A 20,890-nucleotide genomic window follows, 5' to 3' on the forward strand; every position below is an offset into this window, starting at 1 on the left:
GAAATGCAAAAAAAGTTTGTCTGGCAGCACAAATGAACCAGCTGCTAACAGATGAGACAGTCTCAGGATCAGTTAGCTATTACAGGTTACTCTCATGACTGAAACGTTTCTTCCACTGAAAACGCTACCCCCAGATGAACAGAATCAACCTGGTTGATTAAGCATGCACCATGACATCTGCATTCAGTTTTCCCCAAAGTCACCTAACACAAGGGTACAATGGTGATGAACATTTGTTTGTCTGCAGCGATGGAGAGCCATCACACATTTGGGGAAAAACACACATTTCTCACCAAACGGGGTATCCAACATCCAAAAGCAGAGAGGACACCCAGTGCTCAAAATGCAGCATCCTCAACAGTCTCTAGGATGATAGTGATTACTGAGGCCAACAGCCCACTCAAGTGCAAACAAGCTCTAAATGTGACTGTTTACCTTGGGGAACAGAGCTAGTACTAGTGAAATTTTTCCAATTTTGTGACAGAAAAACCAAAAGTTTATTATAACCCAAATATTCTATTCCGTGAGTGAGAGACAGTGCACTCTTGTTACAGTTGATGATGAAATCTAAACTAAATAGGCTGCATATCAGAACATGGATATTTTTCTCCACTTTCTTTCTGCTAGAAGCACATGCAATCAAATCAGCTGAACATGTGAACACTCTATTATAAAGGGGGTCAGGGGACCCTGTGTCCTTGAAATGATTGATCGGTCTTAGACCAATGTGGTGGAAGTGGAGCTTCAATGATTGAGTGCACCAGAAGGCACCCCCATAGTGAGGTCTGAAAGAGAACCAGGGCTTAAAGTGAGATTTGGCAGGTTGGTGAACAATAAATGCTGGTGTAGCAGAGAAGCAAAGTAAATGACTCAATAAGAAAGATGCTGTACTGTGATTTCTACACAAAATATCCAGCTAGTTCTTTATGGTTTGTCCACACATGATGTTTTGAAATACATGTATCACCATTTTCTCTTTTATAAAACAATTGAAAATGTGCAAAATGGCAAAACATGGGGTGACATTGTTTTCTCTGCAGTATCACCTGGAAGCAGAACAGAGGATCATTTGGATAAACCTTTGGAGACATCACTGCAAAACATATTAATCATTCAAGAAAACAAATGAGATGATTACTGCATAGCTTTGACCCATCGTAACCCCTGCACGTAATGACAAAATCCATATTGTTGATTTTATATGCCTTCAAAAATTAGCAAGTTTAATGTGGCTTGTTGTGGTTCAGGAGTTTTAATGAAATGAGGAATGAACCCTCCTTCATTTTCAGTCTGTAACTGAAGATGCTGAACCCACAGTTGGATCATTGCACCCATCAGATTTAAAAAGCACATAGTAATTGGAAAAACAAACAAACACTTGAACGACTGTATTTGATGAATCCAGCTTGTATGTAGAAAAGTGTGGCACCAGTCCATTAAATAAATAAAACTTTTATTTTCAGTAAAGAATTTTTTACAATATGTCATTACATAGTTCTCGTTAGTAACAAGCAAACTTGTCACTGCAGCTCACAGATACGAGGGTTCATTCAGTCATTCTCTCACACACACGCACTCACAAATTAAGAAATGAATGTAATGATGTAATGTCTTTTACTTGGAGTGAGCATGTAAACAAATGTATGAAGCACTCCCTTCCCACACACAAACACATCTATTAAAACAAGATCCAACATTTAACACAAAATTTAACACTGACTCCAAGTCAAAAGACTAAAACTATGAGCCCTGTAGATCAAGGTTTAATGGCAGGTCATGTGTTAACCTCTAAACTAAGAATCTGACTCAATATGTAAAATATAGTGAGCATACTTGTTTTGGAACCTGAAATCTTCTCATTATGAGGATAGTTTCCCCAAAATGCTTGGAGAAAAACTAATTTGCGGACGTGGGAACTGATATTATGACTCATTAACTGTTTTGAGATCTGCAATGTCTGCAAAAGTCGAGATAGGAAGGTAAAAAAGGTGGAATCCTGTGGCCCACATCACGTCCTTCTGTGATGATCCTGTGTGGCTTGCTAAAAATCTCAAACGTTTTGAATTCCTTTCTCAACAGCATGAGCAGGTACAGTTCTGCATCTGTAACACAATATCCTTAGAGACAGTTATGAATTCCCAGCCTTTGACTCAAACCAAGCTCCAGATTTTGACAGATACAGCACTCTGTGTGGTGATCAAGTCATCATATCACCTTAATTATTGGCACATGTATGAATATGCTCCAAAATAAGAACCATATACACAAATATTCAGAGGCATCAGGTGTCCATCTTCTTAAAAAGCTTCATGAGCTGATAAAATCTGTGAGCAATCTGGGGAAAACAAACAGTTAACAGTTACTGGATGCTTACACTAAACAAAAGTAAAGAAAAAGAAAGAAAGAAACAAGATTTATCTACCTGGCCTGAAGGCTTGTTAAGTTTCTCTGACAAAGCAGAGAAAGTCTCGCGTGAAGCGCCTTTTGTCTTCATGTCCATGAGAATAGCTCGATCTTCATCTCTGATGAAGGAGATGAAAGATACTGAGTAGTCTATTTAATTAGCTAAACTTCTTACACAGTAACAATACAAATAATCATTAGTGGCAGCCCTATAATGTAGAATGAAACATTAAAAATACATTCAGTGAGACTATTCTGATTAGATGAGCATAAACTACCAGATCAAAATCTCTTCTTTGATAACAAGGCTGAATTTTGGCAACACTTATACAAGGTACACAGACACAATACATTCAGGTAACTGCAAATTTGCCACCACAATGAGTTAAACAACCCAAAAATGTAATATTTATTAATGTCCACAGGTTCTAGCCCTCAGATAGTTATTGATCCCAAGGAGCCTTATCTGTGTATTAAAATTACTTTGATTATTATATTGTTAGTTTCATCAATTAATTTTTAACTTCTAAACATGGGGGACAGTGTGCAAAACTAGTTTCAACTCCCCCCAAAATACAGACATATTTAACAAAGCTCTTGTAGTGAATGGACCAGCACTCATACAGAGCCCTTTGAATCTTAGCACTCAAAGGACTTCCTATGTTTATACAGTGTACAGCAGTAAAAGCCAAACTGACAGCCACTTGAACAGCACATGTACTAGAGCTGTAACCTCAGCTGGTTCGTTGACGTGCTCATTCAAGGAGAGAGAAAATGTTTCATCAATAGGCTGCAAGTGTCAGAGCTAACTTATTTAATGTTTAGACGGAGTTGACTTCAAACCAGCTGACACCATTTCAGTGTGGCTTTATTTTGTCTAACATTTCCACAGCTTAACAACCAGCAAGCCATATTAATCTATATCAGCTTTGTTAGAAAGATGACGTTAGACCAGTATGGCCAGGGATTACAGATATGCAGTGTCTATAAGTTGCAATGTTGAGTCTGCGAGGAGGCCAACAGGTCCATCACAGGTCAACTTCTATTTGACATTTTCTGCTGAAATATTGTGAAACCAATACTGACTATATGCAACTAGTATTCATTCTTCTATTCAGACACTCCTTGGAAAGAGAGAACACGATGCACTTTACTACTGACCTAGTCCAGGCCATCACCACCTCGCCTTTCTTCCTGATGACATTCTTGGCAGACAGACTGCTGGGAGACAGACAGCCCATAGATGATTTGGACTCTTCATCTGCTTCCTTGGAAGGAAGCACGACTTCTGGACTCTTTTTTTCCTTCCTCAATCTCTTCGCTTTTGATTTGTCCTGGTGCTTCTTTCGTTTTCTGCCTTTGTCGGGTGAACTGCTCGTGTCCTCTGCTATCACGAGGCTTCTCTCTGACTCAGATATGTCCACATCATTGTTCTTCGAGTCTGACACGTGTGAAGACAATTTTCGGCTCCTCTGATTTGTATAAGAGCTTTCAGTAGTTTGACAGTTATTTGACACAGCACATTTAGAGGGAATGAGTTTATTCTGAGACTTGTTTGAGACAGTTTTTGAAGGGCTTATGTTAACATTAACAACTGTGTTTTCAGAAACATTGTTCAAACACTTATCTGAAGGAGAACCGTCAGACCGATTTTTCAGGGTCTCTTTGGAAAAAGTGTGTCGAGTTAGCATGTCATCTGGCTGATTGTTTAATAGTGTTAAGTCTTTACCTTCAGTGAGACAGACACTGGATTCAGTACCAGCTGGACACAAAACAGAGCTTTCAGCAACGTTAGAGAAACTGCCCGCCAAAGAGACAGCTTTCTCAAACTTTTCTGCAACACCAGCTTCACTATCCTGAGCTGCAGTGTTATCTTCTATGTGCTGCTCCTCTGTTAGTGTTTCACGTAAGCTCTCATTAGCAGTTAGAGTTCTATCTGCTTCTGGATTCGCCTGCCGAATCTTCACAATGAAATGATCGTTGGACTTTTCCATCACTAGCGCCTGCATCGCCATGTCGGGCTTAAACACAAAAGACGTGGCAGGTGTTTCTGAGGCCAAACTGCTGCCAGAGCCACAGCTGGAATTATCAGTGTCAAGAGCCAGGTGTATGTCATGCTCTGTGGCATCCTCCCCGTCCAGCAGAGCATCCTCGCATATGTGGGCGCTGATGACGTTCTCTGGCGTGGACGTGACATACATACTTGAGGCGGATGGCTGTAGGAAGCTGAGGTGACTGTCAGATTTCAGAGGTGATGGAATGGTGAGAGACACGGCCAAATCTTCAGCTAGAAGTGAATATGACTTCTGTGAGGCCAAGTTGGCCTGCAACAGTGCTCGATTTTGCGATGGAACTTCTAACAGACAATTTTCATCAAGTAAAGCCGGGTTCAGTGTGGTCTGATCTTTTGAGCAAGAGGAGGATATTTTGCGAGGTGAAATACTAGACCAGGTGGCAAAAAGTTTAGAAGGGGTATCAAATTTAGCTGGGGAAAGCAGCTTAGATCGATACTCAAATTTTGATGGTGTGATGATGCTTATGTTTCTTTCTCCATCTTTCCTTGGAGTACTGAGGGACCAGGCAGTGTTTTCTCCAGCGATACCACTGCTTTCTAACAAGTCAGAACCTTGCAGAAGACACTTGAAAATTTCACCCATTTGAGAGTCTCTGACCAGATTGAATGTTAAACTGGAAGCTTGTTGCTCAGTGAGTAGCTCAAAGTCAGTTCTGTCAAGCAAAGAGCCATTCTGAGTGACCACCAAAGAAGGTATATTATTTTTTTCAGGAGTTGCAGGTGGATTTTTAGGAAGAAGGAACTCTGCTTGTGTATTTGGGGAGTTCAGTGGATGCGACTCAGACCCGTGTGTGATTCTGATGTCCTTGCCTCTGCTTCCAAGGCCCTTTTTGTAAGACACCACAGCACAGGATTTGGCCTGATTCAGGCTGGTGGAAGCCGGCTGTGCTTGGTTCGACTCATATGATGCCTTTCTCATGGGAGGCTGTTGAGATACATTTTCACCGTCACTGTCCTCTGGCAGAGGTCTTGAGGCTTTGCAAAAGCTCTTCAACGTTGTGTGAATATCCACAAACAAGTAGTCAACTTGGACATTTACAAAGTCCCACAGCTTTTGCTTCAAATCCACTGCTTGTTGTTCAAATATTCGTTTCACAATGCCATTATTTGACACTTTGCCAAACACAGATTCAATGAGTTTCTTCAGTCTGGACTTGAGCTCCCCTGGTTGATCACATATCTTACCAAAATGAGCACCATCCACAAACTCTAAAAAGGACCTTTGGAAATTATCCATCATTCCATAGAAACTCTTCCTGGGAAAAGTTTTATGAAGCTTCATGTACTTTTTCCGGATCTCGGCACGGACTAACTTAAACGTCTCCATTATTTCTTCGATGGTACAAAAAGAAGCTTTACTTGCTGCGGGACAAACTGTTTTAAAACGACTTTTTGGACTTTGTGTCGTTACGCCTGAAATTTCACGACTTTCTTCAGAAGCAGCCCGTCTCTCTGCAAGCTTCTTCTTTAAAACAGAGTTAGGACTTGACTTATTTCTGACTGGCTGTGCTAGTTTTGCCCTCTTTGTTGTAGTAGTGGGTGAACTTGCCGCCGTCTCATCACTTTCACTTAAAATTTCTCCTTCCTCCAGATCTGTGTCTGAACGACTTGAATTCAAGTCAGACACTTTATCCACCGAATTTACCACGTCTCGCTTTGCAGGAGAACCTGGATATTTGTTCTCCTTATTTACATCCAACTTCTCCGAGTTGGCATCAACAGCTGTACTGGAAAAATCTGCACAGGAAAGAAATAGATAACAGTCAGATAGAAGAGTCAAACAAATGTATAAGATGGTACATTTTTGTATTTTTTGCCAGAGCTAATTTTAAACCCAACTCAGAACAGTAACAAAGATCCACTGGGGATGTCAAAAGCACTACTGTAACGTAACAGGTAATGCTAATTAAGGTAAAGTCCAAACATGTATTTTATAAAGGAGAAATGAGGTGTTCAATTTCTTAAAATACATTGTGCTGATGCAGCTGTGACAGAGGACAGGCACATAAAAGACACAGTGAGATGAGAAATGAGATGAAATTAGCAGTTAGTAAAGAGAAGGCTTATAGTAAAGCTTGTAAGCAGTATCCTTGGCAAGATGGAAAGCATTCAATGGAAAACTTGCCAGTTTTGAAATATAGATTACTAGACTTGAAAGGAGGATAACTACCTTTTTGAAGGCTCTTTACATGACCAGGCTTGCTATGCACATGGAGAAGACATCTCTTGATTACCCGTACTGGACTCCTCAAAGGACTGATGGCATCTGGGATTCTCTTCAGATTATTCAGTGTGCGCATCATAGAGTCCTCATCATGTAGTAATAGCACAGAGCTTGAAGGCTTCAAATGGTTTTCCTGTCCATTTCTAGGGCTGCAGCTCTTGCTGGGTGTGGTGGTCATGTCACTGTAAATTTTTAGTAGGGTCTTCTCCTCTGTTGTGCTGCTAACTTTGGACACTCCGATACAGTTAGTTGAAGAGCTCGGCTCAATTGCGCTAGCGCTACTGTCTCCAGTGTCTTCATTTGTCTGTGTTAAAACGTAAATAGCCTCTTTCAAACTCAATCCTTCTTGTGGAAGGGACTCCAGGCTGATTGTGCTGGACACTGTATCTGCATCTTTACGACAGTCTTGCTTTTCACAATTCCCTTTCAGTTGAATTGGAGTAGAAGAAGCAGGAGAACCTTGCTGACAGACCTGAGACTTGATAGCCGGGGAAGTCTGACACACAGGATTAGTTTCGTCAGTCATATCTGTTTTCTTTGGCTGTGATGAATCGGCATCTTCTGCACGTGATTCCAAAGAGGCATTCTGCTGTACTGCAGCTTCAAGATGCTCCACAGTGGACTCCACAGTAATCTCAGCACATGAATCGGCAGTATTTTCGCAGTAAGCTTTTTGTAGGTCATAGCTTGGAATTTGTTTAGAAATCCTTCCTGGCTTGTCAACTGGATTTATGGGGTCTCTGGCCTCCGCCATTCTACATTCAGCTGCCTTACTGTCTGAGACTAGCTTCATATTTTCTTCATTATTTTTTGACACGTCTGGTGCTTTTGCATAACTATTCCCTGGTGATTTTGCTGCAAGGTGTGCACTCACTTGCTTTGCTGTAATATCCAAGGGTTGGCTGTTAGTTGAGGTAGTTTGGACTGAATTGTCAGCTACGGCAGTTTTATTACAGACTGTGTCTTTTTCCTGAATACCTTCCACATCTGATGCCTCAAGTGTCCTCTCACAACTCAAAACTTTGTGGTTCTTCAGAGACTGCTCTGTAATATCTCTCAACTCTCCTTCTAATTCAATGTTTTCTATGTCATCAATGACACACATGTCTTCCATGTTAGGCTGCAAATTATCTTCCTTTGAGCCCTTTTCAACATCCTTTCCCACTGGTACAGGATCTTTCAGGCTCCCACCAAAAGGTAATACTGGCTTCTTAATTGGTGAAAGGGTTAAATTCAATGTTTCCATAAAGCACAGTTTCCTGTTTGGACTAGTTTCCTCAGAGTTTTTCTTGCTTATATTGGTTTCTTCAGGTGATGTTTTAAAGACCGTGTTAGTCTTTGCGCATCTGTCCTTGTCACTTTTACTTGATTCTTTGGTTCTCAGCTTCTCACATTTTCTGCTTGTGTGGGACTGACTGTCATTGATATGATTTTTTCTTACTTCATCTTTATATTGCCTTTCCCCTTTCCATTGATGATCTCTCTGTCTAGCCCCTTCCCTCTCTTTGGAGGAATCTCTGTATCGTATAACATGTTGATCTACAGAAGACTTTTTCCAGTCCTTTGAGTTGTAACTTCTGGAAGAGCTGCAAGTAGTCTTGATTTTTTCAAGCTCTCGGCTGTAGCTCTCTTTTGAGCTGTGAGATGCACTGTGTTTAGGGTCCGATGCAGCCGTTTTAGCTTTATCGTGTCTCCTGCCATCTTTTTTGTCATCCGAAGCTGTAGTTTGCAAAATCGTGGGTGAGGATTTAACCTCATCTGATCTGCGGTGCCCATCGTGCGAGTAGCTTTTTCTTTGACATGACTTTGAATCACACCTTTGTACCAAGTCTTTGTCTGCTCTGTGAAATCTGTCATTGTTAGCATCTGAAACACTTCTATGTCTCCTATGTATTGATTCAGAATGTTGACTGGGATGGCTGTGCTCTCTGTGACTGGATTTGTGTTTATCTGACTCCGTCTGTTTGTCAGTTATTTCACCGTCTCGTTTTGAATGGCTATGACAAGATGCTTTTGATGCTCTGGGCAAACTATGACTTTCTTTCCTCATGGACTGACGTGCATCTCTTGGAGGCTGGTCTACGCTGGGAGGTGGAAAATTACTGGATGGCGGTAGTGGTGGAGAAGGAGGCGGACGGGATGGTGGAGAAACCAGCCTACTGGTGGAGCTGTGACTGGAGAGATTTGGATCCCGCACATTTTGTATGGAAGATGGATAATGATGATACTGCCCTCTCTCAGACCTGCAAAACCCAACAATTAAAACATTGCTGTTTCAGTATAGCCAATAATTGATGTCACACCTTGCTACGTGTCTTATGATATTGCCCTTATGCATAACGTTAACCAGTATTCAGTGTAACCTAACGGAGAAGGACGAAAAAGAACCAACGTACCTCTGACTCAGCCTCTGAATCTCTGCGTCTTTTCGTATCACCTCCTTTCTAGCCGTTTGTAAAAGTGTAGAGATGTTTTTTTTGAGAGAGTAGTTCTCCTTTCTCAAACCTGTATTCTATATTCAAACAGAAGGCACACAAAATGTTAGTGGTAAAATGAATTCGTATAACCAAACCATGCAGTTCAATAATGTAGACCCATTCCACCTACAGAAAACACAGTCTTTCTTAAAACAAAACTGTCTTAGTGAAGATAGTAGTGTTTATGGTAACTTTGTTCCAAGTTTCTTGAAGACAGACATTTCATCTCTCATCTGCAGAAAGTTCTCAGATGAAAGGCAAAGAAATTCAGTCCCTTTCTTTCCAAGCTCCTTAGATTACCATGACCTGGAGGACCTGTAGGACTGAGAACCTACACAGACCCTACTGGCTCCTCCAATAAAAAAATAAAAAAAAAATCATGGAACAGATGTTTTTTTTGGTTTGGGTGAAAACATACATACAACACACACATTTGCTTTGTTTTCTACAAAGGTGATTGAGGCTAATCCGATTCTTCAGAAGATTTTTTCCAAAACGATAAATGAAAGCTGGCCGAGTAAAATATATTCTCATGAAACAACCTACTCTCTATTTAAACCCCCCCCCCCTAAAAAAATAAAAACAAAAATAAAAACCCACACCTGTAATTCCAACTGCTCCAGTCTCCTGCGCAACTCTTTAATATGGTTTTGGGCTGTCCTGAACCCAGACTTCAGCTGCAGAGACACAAAAACAAAAGGCCTATGAAACAGCTGGCATGATGACTTCTGGCAAACGTTCAACGTCCTGTGATATCCAAGTGCTATTCTCTGCTTACACAAAAATGGCAATCATGATCCCAAATATTGAGCAAGGGTCACCTTTGCTGAAATATGAAGCGTCTCAGCGTATCTGCTTGTAATCGACTCAATCATTAAGCAGTCCATCAGTTCACTTCATTGATTCTTTTTGGAATTTGCTTGATTTATACAGAAATAATCAGATCTAGAGTACTAATTTAATATTTATTGTAACTGACAAAGGACTTATTTTTAGCAGTGTGGTTCTAATTTCATAGACTAACCCATATTCACCTACCAATAACAAGGTTTCTACACTTTGTAGAACATCATGATAATATAAAGACTAGAGATGGACCGATCCGATATACAGTACCAGTATTGGTCCGATCCTGACCTAAATTACTGGTTCAGATATCGGGGAGAAATAAAAAAAATGTAATTCGATCTATTAAATATCACAAAAGCACCTCAAAAAACTTGCGACATGGCATAATCCAGCTCATGACCTTAGCATGAGAGGGAAACACGAAGATGAAACCAGGAGATGTCATTACTGAATCATCTGAGCTGAACAGGTGATGGAGAAACAGATTTACCTTTTAGGTGACATGAACTAGTTGAAGGGAAGTTATGAACTGTTTCTGAGAGACAAATAACACCAGGATCCTTTTCTATTGAGCTAACAGCTGGTAACTGTGAAGGGGCGGGTCTAGCAAAGTTTTGCCAGGGGGCCAGGTAGGGCATTAACAGGGAAAGGGGGACACAAAGTAATACTTTTCTTTCTTATTCTCGTTTAAAATGTCTAGCTTTCAATAAATAATTATCTGAATCTTACAACCAAAGTGGTTATCTTATGTGCAATGTATAGAAATAATACATATATACCAACAAGACAGTGTACATCACTCTCACAACAGCGTTTGTTTTCATTCAAAGGCTTTATGGCTTTTTCTAGAATACCTGGTGGGCCGGTCTCTAGTCCCAGTCCAGCCCTGATCTTGATAAAAGATGAGTATCATGAAACCGTGTTTGCATTTATTTGCACTGCTTTCCACTCTGGATGTCCATTTAAGTTAAGCTTTAAGTATAAAATTGTCCATTATACAACTTGGAGGGTTTTCTTTTAAGTTGTTGAATATAAACATTATTTTGTGCTGATATTGCACTTCTTTTCTGCATGAACCTGCATTTTAAAATACTTTTTGAATATTACTTAAATATTTAGATTTAAAATTTGGCTAAAAGTTTAAATAAAAAGATCAGTATTGCTGAACTGCAAAATATTTTGGGTGAAGTGTATTTTTTGCATACAAGTATAATAGAATAGCTTTAGTGTTTTGTTTTGTTTTTTTAAACTTGAGCATAAACTTATACAAAATGTGGCAAGACATTTAAAAAACAGTTTTATTGATTATAAAAAAACTGTATCAGATTCATATCGGTATTGGCAAATATCCAAATTTATATCCGTATTGGACATTAAAAGGTGGTATTGTGCCATCTCTAATAAAGACTGAAACACAGCAGTAGGGCTGGGCCATATTATACCGCTCACGGTAATACCGGTATAATGTTAGGCAACGATAGGAAAATGAAATATCGCGATAGAATATGAGTAAAACGCGCATGCGCAGTGCCTTTGTTTTCATACGCACATGGCCGATTGTTGAGTGAAACAGATGAACCAGAATTGGTTTGTAAAAATAGTGCAACTTCAGTGATGTGGAACTGGTTTGGTGTTTGTCCGTCAAATACACGACAAAGCATATTTTTTTGCAGAACATGCAAGCGGCCGTCGTTATTGTCGTATTTGTCGGACTAAGATGCTCTTAAATCTGGGAGTAATCTGGGTCCTAAACCCCCCTCTTCAGGTCAAACGAACACTGCAGCATCACTGAGAGTTAAAAACTGTCTAAATTCTTTCATCTTTAATAAAACGATCAGCATTGCTGCTTTACCAGGTGTAACTATGAAGTTTAACTTCCAGGCATCCATGAAAACAAAATGTATTACATTTAACAGAGTTAGAAGTTAGCAGGGAGCTAGCGGAAGTTAGCTCGCTAGTTTCGCTAGTTACCTAAGCATGATATAGCATGTTCTGACTGAGAGATTTCTGGAAAAAAAAAAATAAAACGTACAGCTCTGCTATCACTTCCAACATAAATGAAGACAGGAAACTAAACAGCAGTGACGTTTGTAGGGTTACTGAAGTTGGGCTAGCTGGTATATAATGATGTGCTACGTGATCGCTAGCGACACAGCTATGTTAGCATAACATAAACAGTGAAGCTGGAGGACGAACACTAACACTTTTCCACTTATAAAAGTTAACGTGAAGGTTCCTCGTGGTTAGAGACAAATGCAATCGCATGGCAGGATGCTGTAAACGGACCAAACTTCAGTCAGGAGAACAACTGAGATAATCCATCCACAATACGAGGTTAGTCATTAATATACTGCAACAAGATGGGAATAGAGCAGCTGCCAGAGAATTTAACATTAATGAATCAATGGTACAGAAGTGGAGGAAGCAAGAAGAATGAGTTTAATAAAGTTTGATTTATCTGACTGCTTTGTTTCGCTTAATGTGCCTTATAATCCTGTGCACCTTATGGTCCGAAAAATACGTACTGCACACTGCAGTTTAATGTTGCAAAGCACCTCTTTTTAACTTCAGTGGATATTATACATGGTTATGCTCAGGATATGTCAGCCCATTTCTACTGGAAATGCCTTTTGGTTAAACTCTCAGCAAGGAATTTGCATTTGCACTGTTAAATTTTTATAAAGCTTTAATGTACATAAAAACCAGCTTCTTGTTTACGTGAAAATAAATGGAAGGTTGTCTTTTTGCGCTAGTAATGTTGTGGAGTTGTATTTTGTCTCGCATCAATTATATCGTCAGTTATATCGTTATCGCAAATTTTCAAATGTATATCGTGATAAATATTTTTGGCCATATCGCTCTGCTCTACACAGCAGCAGTCAAGCTCACTCCCCAAAAAAAAACAAAAACAGCTTATCAGTGCCTCACAGCTAATTATCAGTACAAAAAATTCCCATGTTAAAAAATAAATACCGTAATTGTCGGGCTATAAGCCGCTACTTTTTGCACAAGCTTTGAACCCTGCGGCTTTTAGTCAGGTGCGGCTTTTCTATGGATTGTCCATGATTTTTGTCATATCGTAAGGCTATTTGTTTTGTTTGTTCCGCTGTTGTACGGCACTACGTTGCCTGGCGGCAGGGCATGTGATCAGACACCAGTTTTGGGGTTCAAGAGTGGTATGTTGGTCACGTGTCCATCCGCCAGGCAACATAGTGCTGTACAAGTAGCGCGAAAAACAAACTTCAAAGTAGCGCTACGCGTTCAGCGGGAGGCGTGGATGACGAGCGGCGATAAACTTGCGAAAAGCAAGTTATGCTCAACTCCACCGGTGGAATCTGACAGCGTGGAAAAGTGTGAAAACATCCACGCTCACCAACGGATTTCGAAGGGCTGGACTGCTGCATGATGGAGAGGAGGACACCGCCACGGCCCTTCAGAGGGTGTTCGATTTCTTTGGTTTTGAAAGTGACAACGAATGAAAGAAGCTGAGAGTGGATGACGAAGCCACCCTGAGCCTGTTTGTATCCGACACTGGAGGAGAGGACTTTGGTGGTTTTAGTGCGCAGGAAGAAGAGAAAGATGGTGAATGACTGACTTTTCTTCTTGTTAAAGCCGCGTCACTGCACCTGAGCCTAAAAGGTAGTCTGAATCTATTTTTCTGGTGTGCTGTAGGTTATTGTTATGTACTACATTTGTTACTCATTTATGAAGCACAGTACATGTTTCGTACTTGTAATTACCGCTACTTGTACATATACCTAAAAAGTTATGCAAATATGTACCCATAACTTGTTTTTAAAAATATTAATAAAAGTGATGTCTCCAAACAGCCATCTCTTTCCTGACAATTCCCTTTGTGCATATTCTCTTACATATGATAAGTCAACATTGAAACACCTGCGGCTTTTGGTCAGGTGCGGCTAATGTATGTACAAAACAGGATTTTCCCCTGATTTTAGCTTGTGCGGCTAATATTCAGGTGCGCTTTGTAGTCCGGGAAATACGGTAATTCCCAAATGAGCAATTGCTTACCTCAGCGTATGATGACTCTCTGTTCTGCTGTTCCTCTGTCACAATTTCTTCATACAAATCCATTGACTCTTTCAACTGAGAACCAACAAAAGGTGGCTCCTCTGTAAAAAAAGAAAAAAAGTGCTCAGACTACGACAGCAAGAGTAGTGGTAATATGCATCCGATCAAAGTGAAACCATTTCAGAAAGGGCTTTTACCTGCACTTCTGTTAAAACCGATGTCCAGACCATCGTATATATCCACAGACTCCTCGCTTACTTCAGATACCAAGACTGTAGATATTATACATATATATCAGTATACATCAGTAGTTAGAGAGCTTCTACACATAAATCTTAAGTCATGATTATGGTAGCGTCCGAAAATCTTACATTCATGTAAATTATGTTTTCTAAGGAATGTTTTTATGTACATACTAGGGGTGGGTTTTTATAATCGATTCATCGATTAAAATCGATTCTGGCTTGGATAACGTAAAATCGATTCATTAAAATCCTGAATCGATTTTTTAATATAAATTTATTTTGCCCAAAATGCCAGAATCTCTGGTGACATCTCACAAAATTTCAAGAACCACCAAACAGTTAAGACAGTAAATGAGAGCAGGTACACAGATTCTGCACATAGACTTAAACACACAGCGCGACCCGCGGATCAGAATCAGTTAGATGTCGCCTTTCTCACAGTCAGGGCTGAAAGCCGACAGCTCGCTGATTCTGATGTGTCGGCGGTCCGCGCTTTGTGTTCACGCCCTTTATGCGCCGATTCTAAAGCTGTTAGTTTTATCTCTCTCCAAACAATATTGACCGAACCAGCAGCAAAAGAAGATCCAAACACTTCACATAAAATCGTCATGAATTCACTCTGACTTTTACTGTTTTGCTTCCACCGCGATGCACAGCTCTCTCTCTCTCTCTCTCTCTGTACTTCAAGAACAGTTTCCCTTTCTTCATTATTCGCTTGCTTGTTACACAAGTCTACTGTTGCTTACAGCGCTGTCGGCCGCTGTTTTTTTTCCCTTTTACATTCTTCCGAAAAGAAAACCTCATTTCTGCTGTTCAATACTGAACAAATTTAAACTTTTTAAAATTATTCAAAATGCAAAAACGCTTAACCGTGTCTCTAATAAAACCGCTGTAACTTCAGAGGTAATGTTCATATGCTGATTAATGGTTTTCTTTCGTTTTTGATGTACTGCAGAATATTTTTATAAATCCCAGGCCAGGAAAATCACCTTCATGTTTTTCTGTGTTTTATCTTCAGCTACTTTGACACAAAGGCATCTGCTGTGACGCTTACACCTGTGATAAAGTCTTGCATGTGTCAGCTTCCTTTTTATTGATACAAAAATATGTAAATGTACTGATCTGAATTATAATATTTCTGACTGTCAAAATTTCCCAGCTTTAATTCGATTTGATTCGATTTAAATCGAATCGTGGATCGAATCGATTCGGGACCTTGTGAATCGGAATTGAATCGATTCTAGAAATCAGTGACGATACCCAGCCCTAGTACATACATAAATAAAACAGTGGATAATAAGCAGACTGGTTTTATTCAAATTATAAACTTTCAAACTGAAACAGATTAAGAGCCGTGAGAAAGTAGTAGAATTACGTGTCCAACTAATGAGACAAATGAAGTACAAGAACTTAACTCAAATAATCATTTTGTTTTACTTTACATTTTAAAACCACCAAGAGCATCTGGTTTTTGTGTGACTGGCTGGTATGTAAAATTGTAGCAGTCTGGCAAGTAATGATGACGCTTGTCCATTTAAGACTTCCACAAACTTTGAAACACTCTAAAGTCTGAGTATTGTTGTCACATTTGGTGCTTCCACTTAAAAGGCAAGCTGCAGTATTGCAAGCATGCAATGGAAGTCATATTAAAGTGAACATGAAACACTTCATGTATAAAGGCTAATTTACATCACGGAGACCTCCTCTTAAAAACTGGCATAGATGTAGCTCTGTCTGTGAAGCTGGATTTAAGAAATAAGTGCTAAGAGTTCTACGTTTTTAGAAGATGTTTAGCGCCAGCTTGTGCCAGTACAGAATTTGACATCACCGGGTTGGTTGGTTGTGGTCAATAGACTCACATGGTTGGGTGGCTCTTTACAGCCAACCTTTTGAGAAAAAAACTGACATGTCACACTCCTTGTTGGTCTGGTGACTCAAGTAGGCTCTCCTCCACATAGCTCCTCATGTATAAAGTGCTTAACAAACCCTAAAATTACAGCTAACAGGTGGATTTTCCCGTTTCAGAGCAGCTAAAAAAACAACAACAAATAACCACTGAATGCTTAAGAGATAGACAGTGAAACATGACAGTAGAGCTGGGCGATATGAGATTTTTTCATATCACGATATGTTTTTTTCATTTCAGGCGATAACGATATCTATCACGATATAAGCCAAATAACTATATTTGTAAGATTTAAATGTGCCGTTGCTCACAAGTAAAATGTGAAATAATCAGCAGCTTGTTTTTATTTAAATATTTATTTCCCATAATAAGTTCAACAGGGTAGATGTACTTAAGGAACATGAGACTTTTTCAGATAAATAAAGGCAAATATTGCAAACTACACAAAAGGCAGCCGCTAAAGCGTTTAGGTTTCAAAATAGAACAAACGAAACAGACTACTAAATTGTCAATTCCACTTAGAAACAAAATATTAATTCTAAAAATAAATCTTAGTTTGTTTTACAGAAGAACAGACAAAACTGACTAACTTTTGTCAATATCAAATAAACTGAGAACTAAAAGGAAATTCTCAATCTCTCCTTGTTGTATAGCTGAGCTTTTCAAACAGTTTTAACAGTTACTTTAGTCTGACAAAAGCCGAATGACGAATTAGCGCTTCCAGTCAGAGACTGAGGCTACGTCCACACGTACACGGGTATTTTTGAAAACTGAGATTTTCCGTTTTCGTTTTAAAAAATAATCCCGTCCACACATAAAGGGAGAAATGAAGGAAAACGCTGCTATGAACATGCCAAAGCAGCAGGTGGCGCTCGATTCCTAACCGTGCAGAAATATTGGCCAATCAGAAGTCTAGAAGCCTTGGTGGGAAAAAGTAAACAAAGCTGGGGCATAGAAGCAGAACCGAGTCGTATGTGTGGACGGACAGTAACTGTGTGTATATGTAAGCATTTAAACACTGCAGGGAGTAGAATTAACAGTATTGTAGAAATTCATTTCACCGAAACAATAACGTGGCGCACAGTGTGACGCATGCACCAGTTCATTGTATTTCCAGACTTGCTTTCGGCACAATTTACAGTGCACGCTACTCTGTTTTTTGTCAGACTTGAAATAGCCGAAATACCTTCACACTACGGAACTTCTATGGCTCTTCCGTTCGACAATCTCTCCGGCGTTGGAACCATTATCTGTTTTCTCTTCGGTCATGCTCGGTTGATTTTTCTAGTCGGCACACTCATTTCCTCCATTACCCGCTGGCTGCTTCCCAAACAAACACACGTGCGGCTTGGCACTTGTGCTGTACGTTACAAGTCACGCGACGTGACGCTGCGGCTGTGATTGGTTCGGCTCTGCGCTACTTAATTTGGATTGGCTGATCTTTTTTTTTTTTTTTTAAGAGGACAAGAGCGGCGAGGTCTATCGCGATAGCTTAATTTCTCTATCGAGTAAAAGTTATATCGCGATACATATCGTTATCGTTCTATCGCCCAGCTCTACATGACAATATATCCTTTGTTTTGACATAAACACACTGTTGCAGCCAGAAGCAGCACAAAAGTGACCGCCTTAAACTGAGTTTTAGTCTTAGTGTTGTTTTCTTCTGAGTTATTGGGTCTGGTATTAGTTAGCTAACATAAACTAATGTAAGTCTATTGACTGCAGCCAACCAAACACCAGTCCAAAGAAGAATAAAAGCATGAAATTAATAACTAAAAGCATGCATGTTTACAACCTGAACTTTCAACTAATGTTTTTAATGCCGAGCACTGACAGTGTATGGAGGCCCAAACAATAATTTAAGGTTATGGAAGATAGGACATTCAGCTTCCAAGGTCTGTTAATGACCAACAAAAATCAGTCTTAATCAATTTTAATAGAGTATCTACAAATGTGGGATTGAATTCGTTTTCATTCAATTTTTGATGAGTAATTCCAAGTTCTTAAGTAGCAATGTATACTTACGACCAGATGCATGGCTGGTGTCAACGTTCTCCATCCTGTCAAAGATCCCTGTGGCAGTTTCTTAAGGACTACCTGATGTCAAAGCCAAAGGGAAATTGATGGTTGTTATTGTCCAAGCCAAAACAAAAGATTGACGCAAAAGTTGCTTTAAAAAAAAATCTTAAAAGTCTGCTCTACAAGTTTCCATAAATTACTGTTACTTTGGGCAAAAAGGTCCAATAATAGTAATAGGCCCTTTTACTCAATCAATGTTTGCAGGAGAGCAATACTGTTTATTTTGGTAAGATGATTATTTTTAACAACACTTTTTCATTGTTCAAATATTTCTTATAAAACTACTTGTATGAATAATAACATATATGCAGATCCACATCAGAAATGGGTGAAGTGCTGGGCAAAAAACAAGTCGCCAATTAAAGATCGATAGACAACCAGATAAATAAATAGATACACAGCTGAATTTTCCCAGAGATCGACTGTGACATACACCTAATGGTATACACAATTCCAGAGATAATGTCGGTTGACAGACGGTTGATATATTGGACAAATGTGGACTAATGGCGGTAACATGTTGCGCTAGCTAGAGCCCGTCCTACTGCTCAAAGACACCAAAGAACAAAGCCAAGCAGAATGATAATCTCATAACCTTTCAGGTTAAAACAAACGATCAAACTGTGGGCCCGAGTTAATTTCGTTGAATAAATATAACACTGTCTTTTTGACTCTTTTGTTCCTAGCCTTGTTACCTTTGACCCGAATTAAACTAACACAAACACAAAAGACAAGGATGGCAAACAAACATCTCCTTTCACAACGTTTTTATCTTGTCAGACATTTCACGACACATTTTACCTCTTAAAGCCAAGTGATGGACTGCTTATTTATTTTGTTTTTTACATTTCTGGACATTACTTCAAACAAATAAAGCGACTCGGGACTGTCTGCTTAACTAACCCGGAGGAAACAAGAAAGTTGGTCAGCAAAAGAAGTGACTTAAAATTAGCCTGCAGAACATTAGAGTAACGTGGCTGTGATTTAGTCGTCTTACTAACTTACTTGCGTATTGTTGTGCCCTCCTGTTGTTTACAGCTGTAAAGCCGCGCCAAGACTTCTTTGCACAGGAAGTACCATTTTCCCGCGGTCTGTCACTGCAGCCTGCGCACTCCTCCTCTCCGCTAGCAAAAATATTCTTCAACACTTAGGTAGATTTGCGACACTGTCGCTCACTGCCTTCGCGAGCAACTAACATGCTCCTGCCGCCGAGTCAGAAAGAAAATGAAATGCGTTAAAGACAGAATTAACGCTCCACTCAAGCCCAAATTGTTGCTTCACTCCCGGAAAAATGGACAGCCAGGCCAGGGTCGTGTCATCACCACGCGACATAAGGACAGAAAACGGAAGCAGTGTGGGAGGGGGAGGTAACGAAGTTGACCCGGAAGGAGTCTGGCTTCACTCACATGTGGATGGCGTTTTAACGCCAGAGAACGTGTTTGTGTATTGAGATATACACGCGAGTGATGAACCTCTCAGTTTTCTTCAGTAGCAGGGAAACATTATCGCCAACACATCCCAGAGGCTGGTGTTTGCTGTAGCCCTCCACGAAAAGACATTTGAGAAGATGGAGAATTTAGTACTGAGTCTGTCATCACTAGGCACCATAGCGAGACATATTGACAAAAGTCACAGCCAGCTGAGCCAGTACCTAGCAAAGCAGGTAAGATTTGTTATTTCCTGAGCATATTATGATGGAAATAATGTGTTTATGTTCACATTGAGACTCTGCATCGTTAACCTTTCCTTTACGTGTTAGCGATCACGACCCTGTAGATTACGTTCAGGCTCGGTAACCCACAGGATTTAATTATTTTGGGTTGATAGTAAAACGTGTGGCCCACGTGATGTCTCCTCAGATATGGAGCCAGCAGGACAGGCAGTGTATTCTGGATTGTTTGGCTCAGCTGCTGCTAGAAAAGGATTATACTCTACTGATTGCACGGCACTTGCGTCCTCTGACACTGGACCTGTTGGAGCGCAATGCTGAGAGGGTGAAAGCTGGAGGCAGCATCAACCATGACCTCCATGAGCGCCTGTGTGTGGCCCTCAGCAAGCTTCTCAGCATCAGTCCTGACGCACAAACGTAAGTGTTCTGAGAAAACTACTGGTGCTGACGTTTGTCTTATTAAATCCTGTGCTCATTAACCCAGTGCAGACCTAGAGACTCTTGATCTTCATTTGTGCTGTAACACTCTTACACAGTAAAGTAAACAGTGTATCCTGACTAACTCTCAGCACCTCTCCTCAAGGTTTGGTGCAAGGTACTTCGACAATGCCCCTCCGGTGTTTCAGAGGCTCTTCTTCACCAGTGAAGAGTCATCAGCTGTGCAGTATGGCCCCAGAAGGATGAAGCTGCGTGACCTAATGGGTGCCACTTTGCGTTTCCTCCAGAGTGATTGTGCCAAGTTCCGAATGCTCTGGGACTGGAGCCCCTGCATGTCCCTTCTCCTCACCAGTGATGTCATGGTGCGATGGTATGTGCCTGCGTCATGTTTAGACCTAGATATCATTAGATATAGATATTGGATTTTCAATATGGGGAAAAGCGTCCTGGAAAAAAACAAAAACGGGAAGCTTTTTTTAAGGAAATAAAGGTGG

General features: G+C 40.2%; 2 protein-coding genes across 3 annotated transcripts in view; one reads left to right on the forward strand and one right to left on the reverse strand.

The window, feature by feature from the left end:
* Window positions 1-1,432: 1,432 nt before the first annotated feature.
* Window positions 1,433-19,599, reverse strand: casp8ap2 (caspase 8 associated protein 2). The gene is made up of 10 exons (XM_026142920.1): window positions 19,295-19,599; window positions 18,236-18,307; window positions 14,257-14,331; window positions 14,060-14,160; window positions 9,781-9,855; window positions 9,098-9,213; window positions 6,648-8,944; window positions 3,565-6,214; window positions 2,423-2,522; window positions 1,433-2,335 (listed from the first exon to the last, which is right to left on the reverse strand). The coding sequence occupies exons 2-10, from the start codon at window positions 18,267-18,269 to the stop codon at window positions 2,282-2,284; spliced, it is 5,502 nt and encodes a 1,833-aa protein (XP_025998705.1). The 5' UTR covers window positions 18,270-18,307; window positions 19,295-19,599; the 3' UTR covers window positions 1,433-2,281.
* A 54-nt stretch (window positions 19,600-19,653) lies between these two features.
* mdn1 (midasin AAA ATPase 1) overlaps window positions 19,654-20,890 on the forward strand; it is a 56,724-nt gene continuing 55,487 nt past the window's right edge. For both annotated transcript variants that reach the window (XM_026142918.1, XM_026142919.1), the window contains exons 1-3: window positions 19,654-19,952; window positions 20,149-20,375; window positions 20,542-20,766. In XM_026142918.1, the coding sequence (XP_025998703.1) occupies window positions 19,857-19,952; window positions 20,149-20,375; window positions 20,542-20,766 (548 nt within the window). In that variant the 5' untranslated portion in view covers window positions 19,654-19,856. The remainder of the gene's footprint in view (window positions 19,953-20,148; window positions 20,376-20,541; window positions 20,767-20,890) is intronic.

The sequence above is a fragment of the Astatotilapia calliptera genome, chromosome 15 (assembly GCF_900246225.1).
Source record: "Astatotilapia calliptera chromosome 15, fAstCal1.2, whole genome shotgun sequence".
Lineage (NCBI taxonomy): Eukaryota > Metazoa > Chordata > Actinopteri > Cichliformes > Cichlidae > Astatotilapia > Astatotilapia calliptera.